Consider the following 25,261-nt stretch of genomic DNA (forward strand, 5'->3'; position numbering starts at 1 on the left):
GAGGTTCTCAATGACTATTTAGTACAACTCTGAGATTTCTAAGAACATCAGAGAAATAAAATTACAAATTTGCTGACGCCTATGAACTAGAATCAAGATTGTCTTGCACAAATAGGGAAATTTGAGTTTTCCACAAAATCATTCTGAAACATTTACACAAATCAGCTTATTTTAAATAAAAATGATTACAAACATGATGATAGCTATGTACAAAATATGTATTTGTACACCCTACTTAACATTCTAAGTAAAGGTACCCTTGAAGCTTTTTTGCCATTATACAGTATTACTACTATACTACATGAGTACAGAAAGAATGTGAGAACTCTTCTCCTCCCTACATTATAAAATCACATTCAAGTGCTGTATACACTTTGCCTAGAAGGATTTAGGAATGTTATTTAATGACTTCTTAAGTCACTGGACTGATTTTAAAGTTTTTTAAAAAAAGAGATTAATTTAAAGATGGCTCACTTAGCAAACACCCCAATTAGCAAATGGACAAAAGATATGAACAGGCATTTCACTGAAGAGGATAAATAGATGGCAAAACAGCACATGAATCGATGTTAAGCATCATTATTAATTAGGGGAATGCAAATTAAAACCACAATAAGAAAAATTCACACCTATCACAGTGGCTAAATAAAAAATTGTGACATCAAACACTGGTAAGGATACGGAGAAACTGGATCTCTCATCCACTGCAGGTTGGAATGTAAAATGGTACATTCGAGCTACTCTCGAACAGTCTGAAAGTTTCTTAAATATGGCTCATTTAAACCGAAACTTTACATCATTTATATTCTAAATAGTATGATATCTATACAGATATAGCCATTGTATTTCAATAACCAAATTTCTAATAAAGGGGAGAAAGGCAGTACAAATACAATACAGAGAACTTCAGAAATATCTGACTCTTCAGGTTCCTGTCTCTAACATTCCCACTCCCAAGATCACCCCTGTGTTCCCCAAAGGGCAAGGGTCCCATGGGAATATGGTGACAATATAGTCAGTAACTTAGAACCAATGCTGATACCAAAATATTTATGGCTATGAGGCTCTAAAACTTAAAAACAAACAATGTGATTCTGGATCACCTATTTAACTTCTGTAGGGTTACCATTCTGACTGGTTTAAAACAGACGACCCAGCATTGGGTATGCAAGAAGATGATTCTGGGACCAGGCAAGTACAGAGTATGTTTTAATTCTGAGAAACATGATCTAGATTTCCCAAAGGGATTCAGAGCCCTTTGGGGGTAGCTTGGAGCCTTCTAGGCTATCTCTGGAGGACTATAGAATCACTTCACATTGAAGAACTCCAGGGTCCTCTTTTCAGAGAATGATAAAATTCTTGCCAAACTCCTGGATTAAATTATTTTTAATTAAAGCCTGGTGCCCAGAATAAATCCTCAGCAGAAAGGGCTGTTTCTGAAGTTACCTCCCTCTAATGGCAGAGGGTTTGGCATTCTTAAGATTCAATCTGTGAGCTGTATACAGTCAAATACACAAAACCTGTGAATGGACAGGCTTCAACCATACCTTAGAAAGTTGACAGAACTATGTGTATTTATAGATGTGTATCTCTATACAAATGTATATGCAAATATATAAAACATATGAAGAATTTAAAAATAAACACTATGAGGATTCTAGCTCTCCTAAATTGACCCCTGAACAACATAGGGGTTAGGAGTGCTGACCCCCTGTGCAGTCAAAGATCTGTGTATAATTTTTGACTCCCCAAAAACTTAACTAGCCTACTGTTGACCAAAACCCTTACCAATAATACAAACAGTCGATTAACCCACAGTTTGTATCTTATATATAGTATAAACTGTATTCTTACAATAAAGTAAGCTAGAGAAAAGGAAATGTTATCAGGAAAAAACATTTACAGTATGGTACATATATTTATGGAGAAAACCTGCATATAAAGTAGATCTGCACAGTTCAAATCCATGTTGTTCAAGGGTCAACTGTTGCCCTTCTTTACCCAACAAAACATATCTTACTTGCAACAAATATAAGCTGATTCCTATTAACAAATGCATGTAAATCAAGGATAAAATATATACACAAAAAAAGTTGCACTTACAAAGCAAAAATTCATCCAACCAATAGGAAGGCACAGAGTTAAGTTCTGTGGAAGTAGACATGGTTTCTGCTTCTAGAAAGCTTCCAGTTTGATATAAGTCTTATACAGAGGCAGATAAAAGAGAGTGATCATCTCTTTTGTTCAGAGATGACAAGAAAGCAAAAAGGCAGATCACATCAAGACACTTTGCAGACTACATAATCCTATGCTGAAGTCATCAACCCACTCATCAAGACCACAGAGGATGCAGGCATGCAGATGAGGGTAAGTGGGTAAAAACAGCAGAAAACAATTACAACGTAAGATTTTTTTTTTTTTGGCCTTAATAACCAGTAAAGTAGAAACCTTATTTAACAAACGACCACCTCTTTTTGCTAATAACATTTCTTAAGGTAAAATGAGGCAGAGAGAAAAGGAGCATCATAGATACATTTGCGGAGTCTTCAATTTTCTTCTAATAGTCTATATTAGTGGTTCTCAACTGGGAGTGATATTGCCTCCTAAGGTCCATTTGGCAGTGTTTGGAGATATTTTTAACCACTGCAATTAGGGGGATGCTGCTGGTAGGTAGCAGGTAGAGCTGAGGGACACTGCTAAACATCCTCTAATGCATACTACAACAGCCCAAAGTAAAGAATTACCTGTTCCAAATGTCAATAATGTTGAGATTGAGAAGTCATATTATGGTTGGATATAAAAAAATGAAAAATCAGTAAGTCTCAGTATGAAAGCAACTGCACCAGTTTAAGAAGGATCGTACAGAAGCAGTCTCCTCCTTGAACAGATAGCTACAGATCTCCTAAAAATATCTGATTGATCTATAATAGGAAAATAAAACATGCTGAGAAATCTTAGCACAAATTTTTTTTTTAAACTGCAAATATTAGCATACAAATGAAAATAAACTTGGAAGATGGAAGGGATAATTATTTTGCTCAACTGACTTTGAATATCAACTGTTTCTACCACTACAAAGGCAAATGTGACCACGTTGATGATTTAGGTCAAATTTGGCAAAAGATTTACTAAACCGTGTCACTAAAAAACAGTGAGAGGTAGTAAAAATAAATTAACTCCTAGACTAACAGAAGGAAAAATTAGCCACTGATTTTTGAGATGCTCAATTCCGATGAGACATATTTGAAGTTACTTTGTCACATTATCTAAAAGGTATTTAGGGGCGCCTGGGTGGCTTAGTCGGTTAAGCGTCCGACTTTCGCTTGGGTCATGATCTCGCGGTTCGTGGGTTCGAGCCCCGCGTCGGGCTCTGTGCTGACTGCCAGCTCAGAGCCTGGAGCCTGTTTCAGTCTGTGACTCCCTCTCTCTCTGACCCTCCCCTGCTCACGCTGTCTCTCTCTCTCTCTCCTAGAAATAAATAAAACATTAAAAAATATTAAAAAAAAAATAAAAAAATAAAAGGTATTTAACCTTTACTTTGTGGTTTTCTGATGTAAAGAAGAATGTGAAAAAGAAATGAGCTAACAGATTTTTAAGTATTCATAATATTACAATTCAGTATATCCTAACACAGAAAGACAGTTCTTTCCTATGAAATCACACCCACTGAGAAGCAGAATCTATAAGAAACCGTAAAACAACGGAGCAGCTTGCATATGATCTGATTTTGATAAAAGACCTATAATTGTTCACTAAGCTTTGTAAAAAGGGCATAAAAAATGAAAAGAACATTATCTACATAATAGAATCAGACTTGTTACAGTAAACAAAACAACTCCACTCAACAAAAATATTTCCAAATCTTAATTAGTGGAGTTAATGATACTATATATTGGCTATAATGATCCCATCAAAAATGTTAATACTTTAAGAAGACAAAGTTCACTGAAATGGAATTTGCAGAAATGCAATGTAGCCTCTAGATCGATCACATCTATCACTGAAATGGATATATGTGACAGTAACCACAAAATTCTCTGTAAGTTACTTTTTAAATTACATTAGTATTTAACAACTAGTTCTAGAACAGTAAGACTTCATGTGATAAAGCCTGACTAAGAGGGAAATAAATTCATTATTGCTACAAATCTAAATGGAACCTAGCCCAAATGGAGAGAGGGGCAAGTAATACGAGAAAAGGTTCGAAGGTAGTCTCCAGGCATAGGACAATTTTACACCAGGCCTAAAGCTACTCACAACTCTGATTCTTTAACATTTGTTTCTATCAAGAAAGTTTGAGAATGCAGAACTATCCCTGCTCCTTTCTGTAGAGCTCTGGCCCAGGTGGGCCATTAGCATGGATATACTCTGATTACCTCTGTCCGCTACCCACTGCTCCTGTCTCAGAGAGATAAGCAGATTGGACAAAAATAAAAGATACCTGGACAAGTTAAATATTGCAATGAAGGCAATTCTTAAGTCATCAATGAATTAGGGCACCTTCTTCAAATTAAGCGCTGTCAATTAGGCACTTAATAAAAGCAAAAGACATTTATGCAAGCATCTCAACAACAAAGATAAGAATATGAAAAGAAAAGCAAGATTTATATTCACTACCTAGATTTTGTAAAAAAATGCGATGTCATACTTAGCCAGAAGTTTTTGAAAGAAATGCTGTTTGAGAAAGAAAATATCTTCTTGTTCCTGATGAATCAATACCCTTTTTAGTTTCAGTAACTGAAGTTATTTTTCAATATGTAAAGAGTGTTCAGATTTGGTTAAACAAGTAAAAATTAAGGCAGTGTCTTTAAGCCCAATAAAAGAAAGAACTGACTAACAAGTAAGCCTATCTGTGGGGCATATTGAGCTCATACTTAGATACAGTATTGAACAGTTATGGTTTTAAATATTAACATTTCAAAATTTCACATTTCTTCATTCTTTCTAGCTATATGAACTTCATGTAGCCCATTTAATTTTAAAGAATTAAAGGAACACTTGTCACTTAGTTTTGGAACAAAACATGAATGGTGCTTGACCCAGAACTAGTAACTCAGATAGTAAATAATTATGTTTGTGTAGATCACTGACCCAGTATAAAAAGGAGGAGGACCCATAGCTGTAAAAATATGGCTGGAAATGGCTAACGTCCTTTGGAATCTGCTACAAAACAGAAGATATAAAGTTTTGAGGTACTGTTGCCTTACAATTTTACCCAGGTTTATATTAAAAAATGAGGGATTTTTGTTTTGTATTCAAAAAAGCACTGTTTTTTCTTTCAGGTTGCACAAAGCTCCTTGTAAATCTTCTCAGTCATCGTCATATTTGTTATTATCCCTGAGCTGTGTCTCATCCGCACATCACATCAACCAGCCATATATGGTTCTATCATTCCAGTTACTGTTGCATCTTGTTATACCAATTCATGGAGCGTTTCACTGCTTTGACCCAGTTTTCCATACTCATTTCATATTCTTGCCATTTCTTCTGTGGCTTGAAAACCACTTCACTTTGCCTCAGTTTCTTTAGTTCCTCCTTGTCAGTCCAAAATCCTATGGATAGAAAAAAATTACTCAAATTTTAAGGCAAATAAGGAGTCCATAAACCTAGGTGAACTGGTGCACAGGTAAACAACTGTTGTTTTATTTATTTTTAACAACTATTGTTTTAAAACACAAGCCAAAATATTTTGCTGCTTTTTAATTTTGTTAGATTGTCTATCCCTAGGAATAACTACATCAGGATTTTACAATCTTTTGGTTTTTAACTATCAGCTTTATTTCTGTGTGGCATTGTGCCAAACCATGTCTAGAGCAATCTGACCCTGTCATCACTTACTTTCATGACTTGCTAGAAGGAAAAAAAAAACAAAAACCCTCAAGTAAGGAAGAGTATATTTTCTTTTTACATAATTAAAAAAACAAAGATAAATTAAGATTTTTGTCATATATCCTGACAACTCCCTGGGATACTCAGAAATCCAAAGTTGGGATGGAATATAATAAGTAGTGTCTTTTTCAAACTATTCTATTTCATAAAAGTTCATGATACTATTGCTTTGGCATATATTGTTCTTCACAAAGAGGATCATGTGATTTATAATAAAAAGCAGCAAGAAAACACATTTATAACTATGACCATAAGTAGTATGAAATGACTGAAGTATCTTGTTAATTAACCTCATATATCTCACCTAGTTTGAGGTACTAACATAGCTGACAAATCTGCATGAAATATATTGCTTGTTACCAATAAAGCCGACACAAAATTCTTCCCTCTAAAATTTTGTCAGGTCACATTCTTTCTAATTTTCAAAGTCAGCATTTTATACTTATCTATATTTAAAGATATTAACTAATTTATAGAAGTTATTAAAAGACTAAAACTAGTTTTCGTTAGTATACTAGTTAGATAAGTCTAGTAATGAAAATAAATAAGCATGTTTTTAAAATCCTTATTTCCAGAATTAATTACTTACTCTCTAGGATACACATTTTTTGAAGCAATTTTATTAAATAACTATCAAATAGACATAGTTTCTGGGTGAACTTTGAAAATACAGAAAATGTGCATAGCCTTCAAGTCTCAGATTTCTGAAAGAGAAGCAATCCAACCAGAAATCTCTGCTTTTCTGACATGGTAAAACTGCTCTCTGTAATTAGTGAAGTCTCTGTGAACTGGAAAGGTTTGAAATTCAATATAGATATAGATAGATATAGATAAAGATCAAGCCACTATATTATGTTTAAGACAAATCTGTATGTGTGTGTTACTTAAAGTATATTTAAAATGTTCAAGAGAATCTGACATATTTAGTCTTCTGGCATGAAAAGTACACAAGAATTTGATTTGCCTTATAAATAGTATTAGAATATTTATGAGTATTTGATTTACTGTAAATATACGCTTAATTTATTCATTTTGCAAAAGCTGTTTAAGTTCTTGAGAAGATTTTTTTGGTTACACTTTTAAGTTTGCTCAGTTAGGAATATGCAATTATTAAAAAGAAAATCAACTGTATTAAATTTATATTTGTTGAAATATACAAAAGAATTTAATTAAATGAGTAAATGGGAATGATTATTTAAGGAGAAGTTATTTTCTTCAATTTGAATTTACCACACATTAATCAATGAACAAGTGAAAGTGATTGTTTTAATTTTATTCAAAATTAACAGATTTTTAGTAGAATGAACTTAGGGGATTTGTAACTTTAATATGTTAAATATTAAGCCTAAAAATTTTAACTCTAAGATATCCTATTTTGTACAAACACTCTTCCCCTCCATAGAAGAAGATATTAAATACTCCCAGGGTCCTAAGGCAGCATACTGCTTCCTGGGGAGCCCTCTAATTGGAGTCCATTCTTCACCCCTCCCAACTAATCCTCTCACTAATTGCCAAAGTGATCTGTTAAAATACAGATCTATCCATGTCCCTCCCCTGCTTAAAATTCTTTAGTGGCTGTCTAGTGCCTTCATGATTAAGTTCAAACTTCTCCCTGTAAGGAGTGCCCCACACCTGGACCTCCATTCCTCTCCAGCCTTCCCTCTTGCTCTTCCCCTAACAGCACTTACCATACAGAACTGGGATATTGGCACAAGTTGCTTTCTTTACTGGACCACTCAGCTCTCATGGCTCCTCGCCTCCTCACCTGGCTGTCTGCTAACTCCATCAAGACTAAGCCTCCTCTGGAGAGCCAACACCACTTGCTTAATGCTATAACTGTTCACTGGGTTTAACACACAAGTATAGTAAATAATTTGATGATTTGTGTGACTGTACCTGGAGACTCCCACAGTCAGGACTATGTTTTTTAAATTCTTTATTCCCAGCAGTGACTGTCATGTAGCAGGTACTCAACAGATTTTCAATAACTAAAAGAATGGAGTGGTTCCTAATGCCAAAGTAAAGCCTATCTACTCAGAAGTTTGTCCAGAGACCTTCTCTTTGCTGAAGACAGAGCAGCTGAGAATTAATTTCCTCGCCTCATAATTCTGAGTGAAGAAGTGAAGTGAATATGGAACAAGTACAAACAGACCATCCACAGAGGAGGGCATAGAAATATTTTGTGAATAAAGTGCATTTGTGTATGGAGCTTACTGTGACAGGGAAAAATCTGTTATAATATGGCTGACAGGATTGACAGGGAAATTCCAGTACCCTACCGAAAACTCCCATTCCGGGTTCTTCTTCCTATCCCACTTGCCATATGCACTTGCCAAATTACTAATGCAGAATGTAGAAGCAAAGATTATAAACTGTTCCCTCTGCTTGTGCTGGGGGCTCACACCTCTGGAGAGTCAGTCATCTCCTCTGAGCCCGCTGGTGTAAAATAAACCTCCTGCCTTCCAAGATCTCCTAGTGCCGCTTGGTTCTTCCCCCCAGTGATCCAGACCAGGTTCCAAAACAAATGGACACCAAAGTTTTCCAGACCCTCTCTATAATTCAGTCATTTGGGAAGAGAAATGCTCTCGGCAAGAAATAGCCTGCAAGACAGCTCTTGCTTTTATAAAATCCACACATACCAACAGCAAGGCCAGCTAGAGAAGCTGCACCAAGGCACGACATGTCTATGTTGACAGGTCTCTCTATTTTCTCATTAATCAGGTCTGAAGTCATCTGCATGACAAAATTGTTCTTACAAACTCCTCCATCTGCCCTGTGGGGAGCAAGATATTTGAGATAAATTATTCCAACAAATGCATAAAAACACTATTCATCCTTTTTAAAAAGGGCCACATTTATTTTTTTAGAATCTGGATTTTATTTTTGAAGCTCACCCTCTTAATTCCAAAATCATATCACGTAGCACTGACCTGAGGAAAAAGGTCCTTACTAGGTAATCTTCAAACATTTTTCCTTATTCCTAACACCAATTTTCTCACCTGTTCTGTTCATCCTGGGACTAGTTCAAAATAGGCCAAGTAAACTAAGCCAACATAAAAATTCATTTGGACATTCCAGCAAATAAAATGTGATGTTTCCATGACAAAAGGATAGCCACAAACCCAAAAAAGAGTTTTGAAAGATGTTTATGATAGGGGTGACTAGTTGGCTCAGTTGGTGGAGTGTGCAACTCCTGATCTCAAGGTTTTGAGTCGCCACGTTGAATGTAGAGATTACTTAAAAATAAAATCTTAAAAAGAATAAATACAGATCTTTATAATATACATGTGGGTGCTAAGATCATCTTAAATTCTGTATTGTGTTATATTCTCCGTAAATCCAAAATAAGCTTTCCTTTCCTCTCCAAATTCCTATGACCAAGAATTTTGTTGCAAAGAAGCTAGGCATATTTTTTTTAAAAAAATCCCGAATAGTCATAATGATGAAAACACTAATAGCAGTTAGCACTCACTTTTGATTTCTAATTAAATCTATTGGAAACAAAGTTTACGTACCGGACTTTTGTCACAGGGATATGGATCTCTTTCTGCATCAATTCATATAACTGTTTATTTCTAGTCAAAAAATCAAGATAACTGTTTAGAGGAAATTCACATCATAATAATTCTCTATTTTTTTCAAATCAAGCAAAATTAAAACTGTGATTTGTATATATGATATTTATAAAATATGCAAAAGAAAACATTAAAAAATATATTATGCTAACTGAAATTGATATCAGATGCTCAAACAAGTGAGAGGTTTCAGGCCTTGGGCTTTTCACCTTGATAAAAGAGACCATAAATTTCATTTAGAAATAAATTTAATCTATTATAATTTCTACAAATAAAAATTTAAAGCAAGCATCCATTTAATAGAAAGCTATAAAGATGACATACCGTGAATAACATCTAACAGAATTCATCAAATAAGAAATTATCATTTTGTAATCAGAAATTTTTATTTTAAATGTTCCAAATGTTCCATATCATGACAGCCACATTCTTAATTTTAAGAATTAAAAATGTGATTTAAAATTAAAAATGTGAATTAAAATTACAAATGTGCCATAACGAAAAGATCACAGGGAAATATACAAAAAGAATAATTTTGGTGACTTAATCTTTGAGTATAATGGAAGCATTATTAATTAGAATTCTCCTTTATTAATAAGGATACAAAAATCTTTGAAAGTCCAAACTTTAAATCTTTTATGCATAAGAATATAGACACAGTTGACCCTTGGATAATGTGGGGATTAGGGGTGCTGACCTACCACAAAACAAAAAATCTGTGTGTGATTTCTGACTCCCCCAAAACGTAACCACTAATGGCCTACTACTGGCCGGAAGCCATACTGATAACAGTCAGTTAACACAGAGTATGTATGTTATATGTATTACATACTGCCTTCTTACAATAAAGTAAGCCAGAAATGAAAATGAAATGAAATGAAAATGTTACTAAGAAAATCATAAAGGAAATACATTTACAGTACCATACTGAATTTACCGAAAAAAATCCACACATAGATGGATTGCACAGTTCAAACCCACATTGTTCAAGGGTCAGCTATATTTTTAAAAATCATTTTATTTTCAGATATCAAATCTAAGTGGTATTGGAACTATTAAATATGAAAAACAGAAATGCTAAGGAAATTAGCAATAATTATGTCATAAACAAAAGGTATAAATGCTCAGTTAAAATTAAGAAATTTTAGGGACACCTGGGTGGCTCAGTTGGTTGAGCATCTGATTTCAGCTCAGGTCATGATCTCACAGTTCGTGAGTTTGAGCCCCACTTCTGGCTCTTTGCTGTCAGCACAGAGCCAGCTTCAGATCTTCTGTCCCCCTCTCTCTCTGCCCCTCCCCGCTACCACTCTCTTAATAAATAAATAAAAACATTTAAAAACTTATGAAATTTCAGAATTTAGGAGAAATTAATAAAAGGAAATGGCAATACTGTATGCAGAGAGGTGAGTTTAGGGCCAGTTCTGCTACCTGAAAGCTATTGATTCCAATATTGCTCGTACAAGATGGTATTTACTGGTGGAAGGCTTCAAACCCATAAAAGAGGCACATGCATGGGGGTCATTTAAAGGAGCCTAAAGAAAGAGATAGTAACAAGTTTTATCATTGTTCTAAATTACACTTACAGACTTAAAGACATATTATGCAATAAAAACACACCCATGTTAGAAAAAAAGAATGCTTCTTTATATAGAGTTAAGTAGTTTTAAAATAAATGACAGCCCCCCAAATATGTTAACTATTAGGATTAACTCTCTAATAGGATTTAAGCAAGGATGACTTAGTTGACTTATAGATATTGACTTAGCTATACCTTCTGTTTGAGCTCATACAAAGAGAAGGGACCGAAGCAGAGTAACAACTTAGATGTCTAGCTTTATAAGAGGAAATGAAAAGCAATCCTAGTGTTTCTCCGTTTATCCACCTGTAAAGTTTTTACACTGAAACTGTTTTTGTCATACTTAATATTTTGTCAGACATTCAAACTAAACCCTTATATTTCTTAGCTTAATAGTCTCACTGCCTAATATGAGAAATGATTCAGCCTAACATCTGTCTTTAAAAGAGCCAAAGTCTTATAGCGCCTGGGTGGCTCAGTCAGTTAAGCGTCTGACTTCAGCTCAGGTTATGATCTCATGGTTCATGGGCTTGAGGCCTGCATTGGGCTCTGTGCTGACAGGGCAGAGCCTGCTTCGGATCCTCCGTCTACTTCTCTCTTTGCCCCTCCTCCACTTGCGCTCTTTTTCTCTCTCAAAAAATAATACATTATAAAAGATAATAAGAGCCGAAGCCCTGACCTGGAATTATGTATCTATCAAATAAATTTTGTATTTACTGCACCCTCAGAAATCCAAGACAATTCTAGGACACAAAGATGAGACCCCTGCCAGACCTATGGTCTTACAAGGAAAGGGACAGAAGAACAGTTCCAACATCTGATGTAAGGTCTTGACAGAGGGATGTGCTAGTGCTGTCAGAAAACGATGGTCCCCAGGAAAGGCACCTTCTAGCTTCAGGGCCTTGACACATCCTCTCCTTACCTGGAAAACTTTCTACCACCCCTTCTCCTAACTAATCCTACTCCCCTTCCAAAACTTGGCTCAGATTCCTCGGGGAAAACTTTGATCCCAGAGACAAGGCCAAGCCCCCATCATCGCTTTTATGGAGACCCCGAACTTTGCTTCATGTCATGTGTATATAACCACATATGTTTGTGTGGATGTTTGTTGAAACTCTATTTTCTCTGTGGAAACTCATCTGATGTACTTCCTATGTGTCTCCGGGGCCTTGCATTGCATCTGGCCCATCAGGGCATAAACACACATTTGTTTAATCAATGAACGAACAATACTTTTCCTCACTATTTAACTAAAGAAATTCCATATTACATCTTATCTTTACTGTAGCTATGATTTTCCTCCTACTGTGATTTTATCCTGATAATTTTTCAAATTTATTAACATGTTCTGGTGATCCACTTAGTAAAAGCTTACTTATACAGTAACACTAGTCTATATCAGGTGGTAGAATACTGTATTAGTTCCTAGTAGTGTGCTAAGGGTTTTTTGGGTTTTTTTGTTTTTTTGTTTTTTTTTGCATAAAAATTACTCCTTCTAGTATACCACATAAAATCCTGGTATGACTGGTTTGAAATGACTTTTGTAAAAACAACTATGAACATAATTTACAATTAGTAGTAGGCCAATCTGAGGGGGTAATAAAGTCCATAGAAACCTAAAAATTTCTTTATAGGCTCTACTGTCCCTGCGTTAGTCCAAGTGAGCCTGTCTTTGGGATGATATGGTAGGAAAAACACTGGGAAAGAAGGTCCTTTAGGTCTGCTCACATCCCAACAGGGCAGACAGCCTCCAGCCACATTTTTAATCTGTCACTGCTGATCCTATTGAGTACGCCTCCCAGACCATCAACCAACTAGGAACAGGGAGAATCCACAAAGTTTTGCTTGAAGCCCTGAGCTAACCTAGAAGATTCCTGCCCAAGGCATAGACTACCAGCCTCGGTAGGCCAGTGTGACCACGGGAATCTTAGCCTAAATTGCTGGGTACTTGTAAGATGGTTAATGTCAATATGCCTCTTGCCCTTTGTCAACTTTTTTTTTAATGTTTTATTTATTTCTGAGAGAGAGAGAGAAAGGCAGCATGAGCAGGGGAGGGTCAGAGAGAGAGGGAGACACAGAATGTGAAGCAGGTTCCAGGCTGGGAACTATCAGCACAGAGCCCGACACAGGTCTCAAACCCATGAACCGTGAGATCATGACCTGAGCTGAAGTCAGACGCTTAAACGACTGAACCACTCAGGCACCCCCCGCTCCTTGTCAATTTTGAACCTAAAGGCATCTGTTGTGTATTCCCATTCTTATATTTTATGCCATACCATGAACCAGTATAGTGGAGTGGTTAAGAACCTGGACTCTGGAGTCAGAACAGCTGGGCCCTGAAACCAACTCTGTCGCTCACTAGCTGTGTGAGACTAGGCAAGTGATTTAACAGCTCTACATCTTACTTTCCTCATCTTCAGAATGGGATGATAAGAGTATCTTCTGCCTTGTGGAGTTACTGAGGATTAAATGAGATAATGCATGACATTTAGAACTATGCCTGACACATAGTTCACTACAAATTTTATATTACTATTACTGCTTACCAAAATCCTTCCCACTATTGACTTTCTCCATATCCCTTTCTGTGTCTTCTGAATTCTTCCTTCTATTGTAAATTAATTCTCCTAAACCATAACCAACTCTGAGAAGTTCCTTCCACTTATTTTGTGGTTGCTGTAACAAACCTGCCTCTGTGCTGGGCAAATAGCTTCAGTGGTAGCTATCCAGAGGACTGCTGAGCTTCCATACCACAGGGACCAGTCAATCCTGTACTTACATCCTACAATCACTCTCAGCCACTACACATCTACTGTTAGGAGACACTTCCCTTCCCCCATTTTTTTAAAAATGTTTATTTCTGAGAGAGAGAGAGAGAGAGAGAGAGCACACAAACAGAAGAGGGGCAAAGAGAGAGGGACTAAGGATCCAAAGTGGGCTCTGCACTGACAGCAGAGAGCCCCGTGCAGGGCTAGAATTCACAAACTATAAGATCATGACCTGAGCTGAAATCAGATGCTTAACCAACTGAGCCACCCAGGTGCCTTACCTTCCCCCATGTTTGTTTAGGTCCACATCAACATCATGTTTTACCTCCCTTCACACTCCGACATCCTAGTCACTCTCAAAACCAGAGACAGTATTCCCAGTATTTGCTGGCCACATCTCTTTCTTCTTCTTCTTCTTCTTTTTTTTTTTTACATTTTTAATGTTTATTTATTTTAGAGAGAGCGAGACAGAGCATGAGTGGAGAGGAGCAGAGAGAGAGAAGGAGACAGAATCCAAAGGAGGCTGGAGCCTCTGAGCTGTCAGCACAGAGCCTAACATGGGGCTTGAACTCACAAGCCATGGGATCATGACCTGAGCCAAAGTTAGACACAACCAATTGAGCCACCCAGGTACCTTTGGTCACATCTCTTTTGGAGGAAACTGCTTGGATCCACAAACCTTGTTGTCTATAACAGTCAAGTTTCATGCCCTAGTCCCACTGCCAATGCCACAACCACAGGGACTGAGCAATGACTAACTCAAAATGTGTCCAAAGCCTGAAAAGACCAGGTGGACCAATCAGATTCTCAGATTTCCCAGAAATGACCATCTGAGAAAAGACTATCAACAAGGGGGAACTGAAGCTAAAAGCCTGCACAAAGTAAAAGAAGGCTGTGTGTATTTCCAAATTGTAGAGAAGCATAAAGTATGAGGAAAATAATGACGAGTAGAAGTTATGAGGAAGAAAGAGTATAAAGCAGAGCTGGTAACGAGAAAAGCAGACTCACAGAGAAGCAGAGACCACAAGCAACATAAAGAACTGCAAAGTCAGTGGCTGACTCCTTTCTAATACCAGTGAACAACCAGCTCCTCTCAGGGTAGCATAAGGAAGTCTGTTGCCTACAAACCTAAGAACCCTCAGAAGCATGACTCCTCATCCTGCGAAGATTGCCACTTGATTCACAATCCTGTCCATCCTATCACTGTCACCATCACAGTAATTCAAAGTCCAGCAGATATCCACTGATTCCTGCCTCCTATACCTGTCATGGATACTCTACATTAGTATCTCCGCCATTCCCCCGCCAAACCACAAGCCCTGCTACACCAAAGCCACAGTGGTGCACCAACTGATGCCACCCCCAGGTAATGGCCCCCATGCTCCAGCCCACCCCCTGCTATTCCCTGAAGTGGCTGTCCCAGACTTCCCCACTCTCCTCCAACTTCCCCCAGTGCCACTTTCTCAGCAGACTCCCTTGAGAAATGGAGGCTATTGAGACTTTTTAACATCCTGCCCCATCATCTATGGCTGTAACAATATTCTAAAATTAAAGGCAGTATTACAGATACTTGACCCTTCCTTCCCATTCCCCAATCCTTCATTTTCTTTGCTTGTAGACATAGGCAACTTATCAGTGATCTCCCTCCTATTTTCCAAACAGCTTAGTATCAACACACTATTGTTGTCTGAATTAACTTTCAGTTTCTACTTAAGAGTTTCATGTTACATTAGGAAATACTTGGGTTTGTAGTCCTCTTCCACGCCCCTCGAATCCAACAGACTTCCAGGTTGCAGTCACGGCAGCAAAGGGACATTTTTTATTAACATGACCTTAAAAACTGCATCAGTGAGAGTTTTCTCCAATCTTCTGGCTTTAGCAATACTTTGTATCATATACTTGATATTATTTTTACAGGCATATGGATTAATGCAAAAGTTAGACAGCTGCCAAGATAAAGTCAGGACTAAGTCCCCCATCATATTTTTCAAAAAAATGGAAGAATATATAGTAGCCTAATTAAATCCTACCTTGGTTGATAACAACTATTCATCTAAATCTTCCTCCTGAATTGTCAATCCAACAAATACTCTTTCACCCCCGTCCTATCATGGATGCTATTTAGTTTCATCACATCGCCCCAAAGAGGACGCAGTGTAATCTCTATTATGTTACTTATAAATTTTTAGTCCTTTAGGATAACATATATAGAAGGAAATTATTACAGATATTAAAATAATGCCCATTTAAACGTCAAGTTTGGAAATATTGTACTTTTAAAGATTTGAAACACTCTGATTTAATCTTTTCCCACCAGTTTCTACATTATATTGTCCAAAATTTCAAATCTTGAACTTTTTAACTGATTGCCTGAGTACAGCATGGACTAGAAGAGAAATTTTTATTTTTCGAGAGGAAATAATATTTAGAGAAGGATTAAAAGGGTAGGATAAGCTTTCCAAAAAAAGGAATTTTATTCATAATAATATACCTGAAAAGGTTTTTAAAGTCTTCCTAACAGTATGCCAAAATAAAAGGCAATATCACAGATCTTTCAATTAAATACGAAGTCAAATATTACAGAGCCATTTCTTGTACTGGGTTCACTTTCTGATTAGGCAAAATAACCAATACTCCACCACAACAGTTAACCAAAAGAGAATTTGATTTTTTAAAAAGTGAATGAAACTTATAAATAACTGCACAATATACCCATATGTGTGTGTGAGAAAGAGAGAGAAAGAGAGAGAGATTAACATTATTTTTCTAATTCTCAACTTCCTCTAAGTAAAAAATCCCAATATACTGATATATTTTCCCCCACTGGGAAATGGTTAATTTTGGTTATGACAAAGTAGCACTAAGTCTTATGTAAAAGTTCTATACCAAACCTGCCAACTTTTCATTACCATAGGGATGTAGTTCTAAGCTGAATTTGCTCTGCTTTCTCATGGAATTCATGCTAAGTCACAGCTTCTAAGCCCTGGAATGTACCTTCACTTTCATACTGATCAGTGTCCAAATTTTCAAGTAAGGGAGTGGCATATAAATAATTTTAAGTGTAGGTATGAAGAAAGAAATGTCTGTTAATTGTCACTGACTAAAAAATAAAAAATTTTAAAAAATACCTGCAATCCAGTAAAAGATGGAACAAAACAGACTCCTTCAGAATCTTCCAAACTTTTGGCCATTTTTTCAGTCTCAGCAACATCTGTGAAAAGATCTGCAACAACAAAAATAACAACAACAACAAAAAATGCTAAAACAAAATGGAGGAGTTGGGGAGGGATAAAGAGAATTATGTTATATAACTAGTATTTACCTGGATCCACATTAACCAAGAATACAGTATGAAAGGTTGCTCACTTGAAAAACAATCTGCCCTAGTACTATCTGGGCTCTCACATTGCATAGGTTTATGAGCCCATGGAAGGTCTTCTTAAATGGACTATGTATGCAGCAGGCCTTACTTTTTCTTTAAAGATATTTGGGCTGTTTAAAAATCGGGGCACCTGGGTGGCTCAGTTGGTTAAGCGTCCGACTTTGGCTCAGGTCATCTCACGGTTTGTGGGTTCGAGCCTCGCATTGGGCTCTGTGCTAACAGCTAGCTCAGAGCCTGGTGACTGCTTCAGATTCTGTGTCTCCCTCTCCCTCTGACCCTCCCCTGTTCACAACGCCTCTCTCTCTCTCAGAAATAAATAAAACATTAAAAAATTTTTAAAAAAAGAAATAAAAAATAAAAATCAATTCTGTGTGCTTTTTTGGCATTAAAATAAATTATTCTCCTGAAGATAACACCAATCCTAGTTTTCTGATGAAAAGATCATCTACCTATACTAACCAAGAGAATCAACTGAAAAACTACTCCACCTAATGGGTTCACTAAGGGGCCAGTAATAACTAGGTATACTAAAAGCCAATCTTTAAAAACCAAACAAAAAACTCAAAGATCTAACTAATTTAATATACTATTTTTACTGAAGTATAGAACATACATGTAAAAAACTGCACAAATCCCAAGTATATAGTGGGATGAATTTTCACAGTGTGAATACACCTAGATAAACAACATCCAGATCAAGATACAAACTTTTGTTTAACATAATGCATGTGAAATTCATTCATGCTATTACAAGTAGTTACACTTCATTCTTACCGTTGTGTATATAATATTCCACTGTGTGACAATACACAATTTATTATATGCATTTGGTTAGTTTCTAGTTTGGGGCTAATATAAATAGGCCACTTTGAACACTCATAGACATTCTTTTTGGTGAACATATGTCTATGTTTCTGTTTGCTATATACCAAGGGGTGGTAATGATAGTCCTAGCCTCTACACATTTAGGACTAACTTTAGAAGATACTGCCAAACCATTTTCCAAAGTGATTATACCAAATTAAGGCTCCTGCCAACAGTATGAAATTTACAGTTATGCCATATTCTTGCCAAGAATTGATACTATCTGTGTTTTTTATTTTAGCTATTTTCATGGATTGCATGATGGTTTGATTTTATGTTTCTCTATTAACTAAGTTGAAATCCTTTTCATTGATCAGTTGGATATCCCTGTTTGTGAACTGACTCCTGAATAAGCATGTAGGACAGAAAGAATAGATCCCATGAAAAAGCTCAAGAATCAGTCATAATAAATATGAAGGCTTTATACAGCCTCAAGAAAAATGGTTTAATTTTAGTGAATGGTTTGTTATTCTTATAATGAAGAAATTAAAGACAAAAAGATTAAAGAATATCTACGTTAAAACTCAAGTTAATAAGGATCATTCAATAATAACTATAAATTTTATTCAAAATGAATTATCAGATCCATAAGTCATACTCATTTGGTCAACATGTTCATATAACACATCAAAATATCTCTACTACTTCAAAAACTAATATTAAAAAATAACGTTGGTTTTGAAATGTATACTTTTAAAAAACATCATGTCCAAATTGTCTAAATTTTTCAATCAAAATTTGGAAAACATAGTGGATGGCTAGTTTGAGGAAAGGTTTTTGGTGACAGGCCAAAGAAATAGGAAAAAAAGGAATCTAGTTAATTTACATTCTTCATTGGCTCTTTCAATAAATATACTTGCTTAAAGAATTTCCCTAAATAATCTTCCACTTAAACTGTTCTCAAATGAGCTTACGATGAAAAATCTCTGGGAGGGAGCAGATTTCACTCTGTCTCTCCCACTGAATACAACTAAGAATCCTGATGGAAGGCATGGAGAAGCTGAGGACTCAGAAGAATAAGGCCAGCAGGAAACTCTAAGTAACGCCAAACCATTAGTGAGTTTCCTGTTTTCATTTTCTCTGATATCGCCTGGCCTAAACTCAGGGACAGCCTAAGACCCAATACTTGGGTCTGTACACTGGATGCAAATATGAAGAGCTTCCACAGAAGCCCCCCTTCCTGGTCTGAGGCAGACTCAGGAGTCTCAATGGAACAGACAGTGAGTGACAGATAATATTACACACCTATTGGAATGGCGAAAATTAAAATACAAACAAACAAAAATGACAATACCAATCACAGGAGCAACACACACACACACACACACACACACACACACACACACACGGTGCTGGTGAGAATGGTAAATGGTATGGCCACTCTCGAAAACAGTTTGGCAGGTTTTTGTTTTTGTGTTCTACAAAGATAAACTCATACTTATTTGTGTGTATGTTTATATAACACTCTTAGGTATATATCCTAGAGAAATTTTTTAAAATTAATGGATGTTCACATAAAAACCTGTACATGAATGCTTACAGTAGCTTTATTTATAATCACTCAAAACTGGAAACAGCCACAGATCCTCCAGTGGGATGATGGATGAACAAACTGTGATATATCCAAAACAGAAAACTACTGAGTAATTAAATGGAATGAACTATTGACACATACAATACATGGATGAATCTCAAAAGGCATTATGTTGACCAAAAGAAAGCTTCTCAACTGGTTATAGGATTCCATTTATATAATATTGTGGATTCTAATATCCATTTATATGATTCCATTTACATGACAGCCATTTAGAGGATAAAGTGCTTTTAAAAGGTCAAAAGCGTCACAATAAGTAAGACTTCTATTTCAGCCCCCAACTTCTGCAATTCATCCAACCAGATCATTCACTGATGTAAAAGATTCAATGAGGAAAAAGGCTATGGGGAAACAGTATCTAACATATCTAGCTGAGGGGCTCCAGGGTGTCTGTCAGTTAAGCATTCAACTTCAGCTCAGGTCTTGATTCAGGGTTTGTAAATTCAAAGCCCACATCGGGCTCTCTGCTGTCAACACAGAGCCTGTTTCAGATCCTCTGTTTCCCTCTCTTTCTAACTCTTCCCTGTATGTGCATGCTTTCTCTCTCTCAAAAATAAACAAACATTTAAAACATTTTAAAAAAGAAACATTTCTGGTGGAAATGCAAAATGGCACAGTTCCTACAGAGAGGAATTTGGCAATGTCTAACAAAATTACAATATATTTATCCTTTTATGTAGCAATCTCACTTCTGGGAGTTTATTATAAAGACATACCTCCAACAAAAAGAAAACCCATATGCCCAAGGTTATTCTGCAGCCTTATTTGCAAAGTAGTGGAAATTACTTAAGTGCCCAAACATAGGATATTGGCTGGCTAAACTACGTACATACACATACTGCGCAGCTGTGAAAAGAATGAAGAAGATATCTGTGAAATGATGGGAAGTAATTCTCAGAAAATATTTTTAAGTAAAAACGGCAAAGTATAAAAGAGCATATGTGGTTTATCTTTTATGTAAGAAATTAGGGTAAATACAAAGCATGTATCCTAAATGTTTTTGCAAAAAGAAATATAAAGGAAAAACCAAAACCTAATGGTTACAAGATATAGGGAGACAGATGAAGGGACAGGTGAAGAAGTTAACTTCTCTGAGCATATCTTTTGTCATGAGTTTGACTTTGGGAATCAAGTTAAAATTCCACATTAAAAATATATTGATAATGTGGGGTGCCTGGGTAGCTCAGCTGGTTGAGCATTTGACTTTGGCTCAGGTCATGATCTCACAATTCGTGAGTTTGAGCCCTGCTTCAGGCTTTGTGCCTGGAGCCTGTTTCAGATTCTGTGTCCTCCCCTCTCTCTGGCCCTTCCCCACTTGCACTCTCTTTCTCTCTCTCAAAAAGTAAATAAACATTAAAAAAAAATAAAAATATACTGATAATGTTTTTAAAAAGGATGTGGGGGGGGAACTAAAACTGAATGATAACAGAAACAAAAAATTCTATTTCAAATTAATAAAATCACTGAAGGGAGAAGAATAAGAACTAATCGAAGTAACTTTTGAATAGTGTGCTTTGACCATATATTCATACATTCTTGAGATAAAGGAAAAAACCGGCAAAGGAACTTGAGCAAATATTGTTTGTTGTAGTGGGATGGTCTAGTAATTCTGAAGCTCTTTTGTGTATATTTCAAGATTGAACAAATGAATGCATAATGTCAATGTTGATGGGAGCCAGGGTTCTTGCTGTGGAAGAGATAAAAATATAGAACAGAAAAAGGCAAGGAAAGACTCTTAGGTACTTAGACTAGAACTGGAGGTGCGATGTTTCAAAAATTGTTAACACATGCACGCGTGCGTACATACACACACACTTCTAGCCCTGATGAAATCTGCTGCCAATCACTGTTTGTACTTTTATTTATTCATTCATTCATTCATTCATTCATTCATTCATTCATTTCAGTAGGCTTCACACCGAGCATGGAGTCCAACACAGGGCTTGAACTCAGCCCTGAGATCAAGACGTGAGCTGAGATCAACAATCAGACACTTGTCAATACTACAAGCAATCTACGTAGTCAATACAATCTCTATCAAAATTACACCAGCATTCTTCACACAGCTGGAACACACAATCCTAAAATTTGTATGGAACCAGAAAAGACACTGAATAGCCAAAACAATCCTGAAAAAGAAGGAGTACATGCACCCCAATGTTCACAGCAGCACTACCAACAATAGCCAAAGTATGGAAAGAGCCCAAATGTCTATTGACTGATGAATGCACAAAGAAGATGTGTATATACATCTTCTATATATACAATGTGCATATACATCTATATATATACAATGCAGTATTTCTTGGTGATCAAAAAGAATAAAATCTCACCATTTGCAACAATGTGGATGGAACTAAAGTATATTATGCTAAGTGAAGTCAGTCAGAGAAAGACCAACATCATATGATTTCACTCATATGTGAAATTTAAGATACAAAACAGAGGAACATAGGGGAAGGAAAGCAAAAATAAGATAAATATAGAGAAGGAGGCAAATCTTTAGAGACTCTTAAATACAGAGAACAAACTGAGGGTTGCTGGCAGGGTATTGGGTGGGGAGATGGGCTAAATGGACAAAGGGCATGAAGGAAGACACTTGCTGGGATGAGGACTAGAGTTATATGTAAGTGATGAGTCACTAAATTCTGTTCCTGAAATCATTATTACACTACATGTTAACTAACTTGGATTTAAATCTAAAAAATAATAGGAGCACCTGGGTGGCTTAGTCGGTTAAGCATCCGACTTTCGCTTAGGTCATGATCTCGTGGTTTGTGGGTTCGAGCGCTGCATTGGGCTCTGTGCTGTTTGCCAGCTCAGAGCCTGGAGCCTGTTTCAGAGTCTGTCACTCCCTCTCTCTCTGACCCTCCCCTGCTCACACTGTCTCTCTCTCTCTCTCCTAGAAATAAATAAAACATTAAAAAAATTTTTTTTTAAATAATAAAATTTTAAAAAACAGAAAAAAAATCAGACACTTAACTGACTGAACCACCTAGGTGCCCCTTTATTTATTTTTAAATTTTATTATTATTTTTTTAAGTAAGCTTAAAGCTTACTTAAAGCTTACAAAAGCTGCTCGCTCTACCAACTGAGCCAGCCAGGCACACTGCCAATCATTATTTTTCAATACCCCTTTCCACTCATAGGAATTAGGGCTTATTGGGAAAGGCTAATTCCACTTAGGAAGTAGGAAAAACATAAGATGAGCTTTAAAAGTCTTGTGCTAGAAATTAATAAAGTGTTAACAAATATATACATATAGATATTTAAAGACATAGAGGATAGTTTGAGGAGATTTTCACTGGCTAAATCCAGGACAAACTGAACAAGAAAATAAGTAAGAACTGTAAGAATTATAACCTGGTGAATTAGAAACCATGAGATTATAGTGCTAATAAGTAAATAAAAGGGGTGAAGTGGAAACTTCATAGCACAATAGAATGCTAACTAATAAATACAGAAGGGATAACAGAGTTAGCAAACACTATTTTGCAACCATTAGAATAAAAACTGATGCAGGCAAGAATTATCAATGAATGCTAAATTTAGAGGATGGGGAAGTTTGATGAGAAATAGGGCATCTAGTGAGTTTCAAAGTATCTCCCCACATATCATCTATTAAAAAGGAAAAACAGTAATTATACAATGGCAAAACTGGAAAACATCTTATGCATGTGAACAAAATTTTTTTAAGTTTGTTTATTTAAGCTTGTTTATTTTGAGAGAGAGAAAGAGAGAGAGAGAGAGAGAGAGAGAGAGAGAATCCTAAGCAGGCTCTGGTGTTGTAGAGCCCAACGCAAGGCTCGATCTCACAAACCACAGCATGCCTGAGCCAAAATCAAGAGTCAGACACTTAACCGAGTGAGCCCCACATGAACAAAATTTAATAGAACCAAAACAAGACTAAAGGACACTTTCTATCTCTAGGTGTATATTCTAAGAAGGATACAGTTATCATTCATGTATGAATCAGCCAAAACTAGATAACATGGATCTAGTCACAAGAATCCAAATCCAGAAATATTCTAGAAAACAATTGGCATATATATATTTTTAAATGTCACTGGCATGAGAAAAAAGCTGAGGAAACATTTCCAGATTAAAGGAAATTATACAATTAAGCAATTATGGATTCGATCTTGTATTGGGAAAAAATTGCAATGAAGGACATTATTAGGACATTTGGCAAAATTGGAATATGGACTATAAATTTTATAAGGGGTGCCTGGGTGGCTCCGTTGGTTGAGCATCTGACTCTTGATTTCAGCTCAGGTCATGATCCCACAGTTGTGGGATCCGACCCAACTCAGCATGAAGCCTGCATAAGATTCTCATTCTCTCTCTCTCTCTCTCTCTTCCTCTACCCCTCTCCCCTGTTCATTCTCTGTCTCTCTAAAATAAATAAAATTAAAAAAATTTTAAGTATTACAGTATAGCCAATGTTAACTTTACTCAAGTTAATAACCATACTCCAGGTAAGTAAGAGAATATTCTTGTTCTTAGGAAATGCACCATGAAGCAAGCACTACAGGGAAAGGAGAATGATGCATGCAATCAATTCTTAAAGAGCTCAGAAAATTATAAAGATATTTATCTATCCCACAGCACATAGGATAGATGGATGGATGGTAGGCAGACGATAAAGCAATCATGGTAAAATATTAAACACTAGCAAATCTAGGGGGCACCTGGCTGGCTCAGTCAGTGGAACGTGCAACTCTTGATCTCAGGGTTGTTCATTTGAGCCTCACACTGGGTGTAGAGATTACTTAAAAAAATAAAATCTTGGGGCGCCTGGGTGGCTCAGTTGGTTGAGCGTCCAACTTCAGCTAAGGTCACAGTCTCACAGTTCATGAGTTTGAGCCCTGCATCAGGCTCTGTGCTAACAAAGAGCTCAGAGCCTGGAGCCTGTTTCAGATTATGTATCTCCCTTTCTCTCTCTCCCTTCCCTGCTCATGCTCTGCCTCTGCCTCTCAAAAATAAATAAATGAAGGGGCACCTGGGTGGCTTAGTCGGTTGAGCATCCGACTTTTGCTTAGGTCATGATCTCGTGATTCGTGGGTTCGAGCCCCGCGTCGGGCTCTGTGCTGACTGCCAGCTCAGAGCCTGGAGCCTATTTCAGTCTGTGACTCCCTCTCTCTCTGACCCTCCCCTGCTCACGCTGTCTCTCTCTCTCTCTCCTAGAAATAAATAAAACATTTTAAATAAATAAATAAATGTGAAAAAAAATTTTTTAATCTTAAAAAAATAGCAAATCTGGGATAAAGGGTATACAAAAGTTTTTCTGCTATTTTTACAACTTTAAATTTGAAATTATTTCAAAATAAATAATTAACACAGTTCTCATTTTTACCTCTTTCTCATGATGTATCACACTGTATACAGTCCCAGTGAAACACAGATAAGATACTTCAATTCTTGGATATTTTAAAAAGAGATTTAGTTTATCAATTTTACTTTTTATCATTTCTCAGTTTTATAATTTATATATCCTTATATATTTGGCTGGGAAGTTTACTATGTTTCTCTCCTTTTCCTTATTAGTAAGTATTCATCATTTTCCTCTAAGTACTGCTCTTACAGAATTATAGTTAATTTCTGTAATTTCTG

General features: G+C 36.4%; 1 protein-coding gene across 3 annotated transcripts in view; it reads right to left on the reverse strand.

The window, feature by feature from the left end:
* Positions 1-3,783: 3,783 nt before the first annotated feature.
* The window catches only part of GK5 (glycerol kinase 5), a 78,694-nt gene continuing 57,216 nt past the window's right edge, over positions 3,784-25,261 (reverse strand). For all 3 annotated transcript variants that reach the window (XM_039248558.1, XM_039248561.1, XM_039248559.1), the window contains 5 exons: positions 16,937-17,031; positions 10,893-10,996; positions 9,405-9,464; positions 8,529-8,662; positions 3,784-5,552 (listed from right to left, as the gene is read on the reverse strand). In XM_039248558.1, the coding sequence (XP_039104489.1) occupies positions 5,398-5,552; positions 8,529-8,662; positions 9,405-9,464; positions 10,893-10,996; positions 16,937-17,031 (548 nt within the window). In that variant the 3' untranslated portion in view covers positions 3,784-5,397. The remainder of the gene's footprint in view (positions 5,553-8,528; positions 8,663-9,404; positions 9,465-10,892; positions 10,997-16,936; positions 17,032-25,261) is intronic.

This window comes from Hyaena hyaena, unplaced genomic scaffold, assembly GCF_003009895.1.
Source record: "Hyaena hyaena isolate Hyena2069 unplaced genomic scaffold, ASM300989v1 scaffold_311, whole genome shotgun sequence".
Lineage (NCBI taxonomy): Eukaryota > Metazoa > Chordata > Mammalia > Carnivora > Hyaenidae > Hyaena > Hyaena hyaena.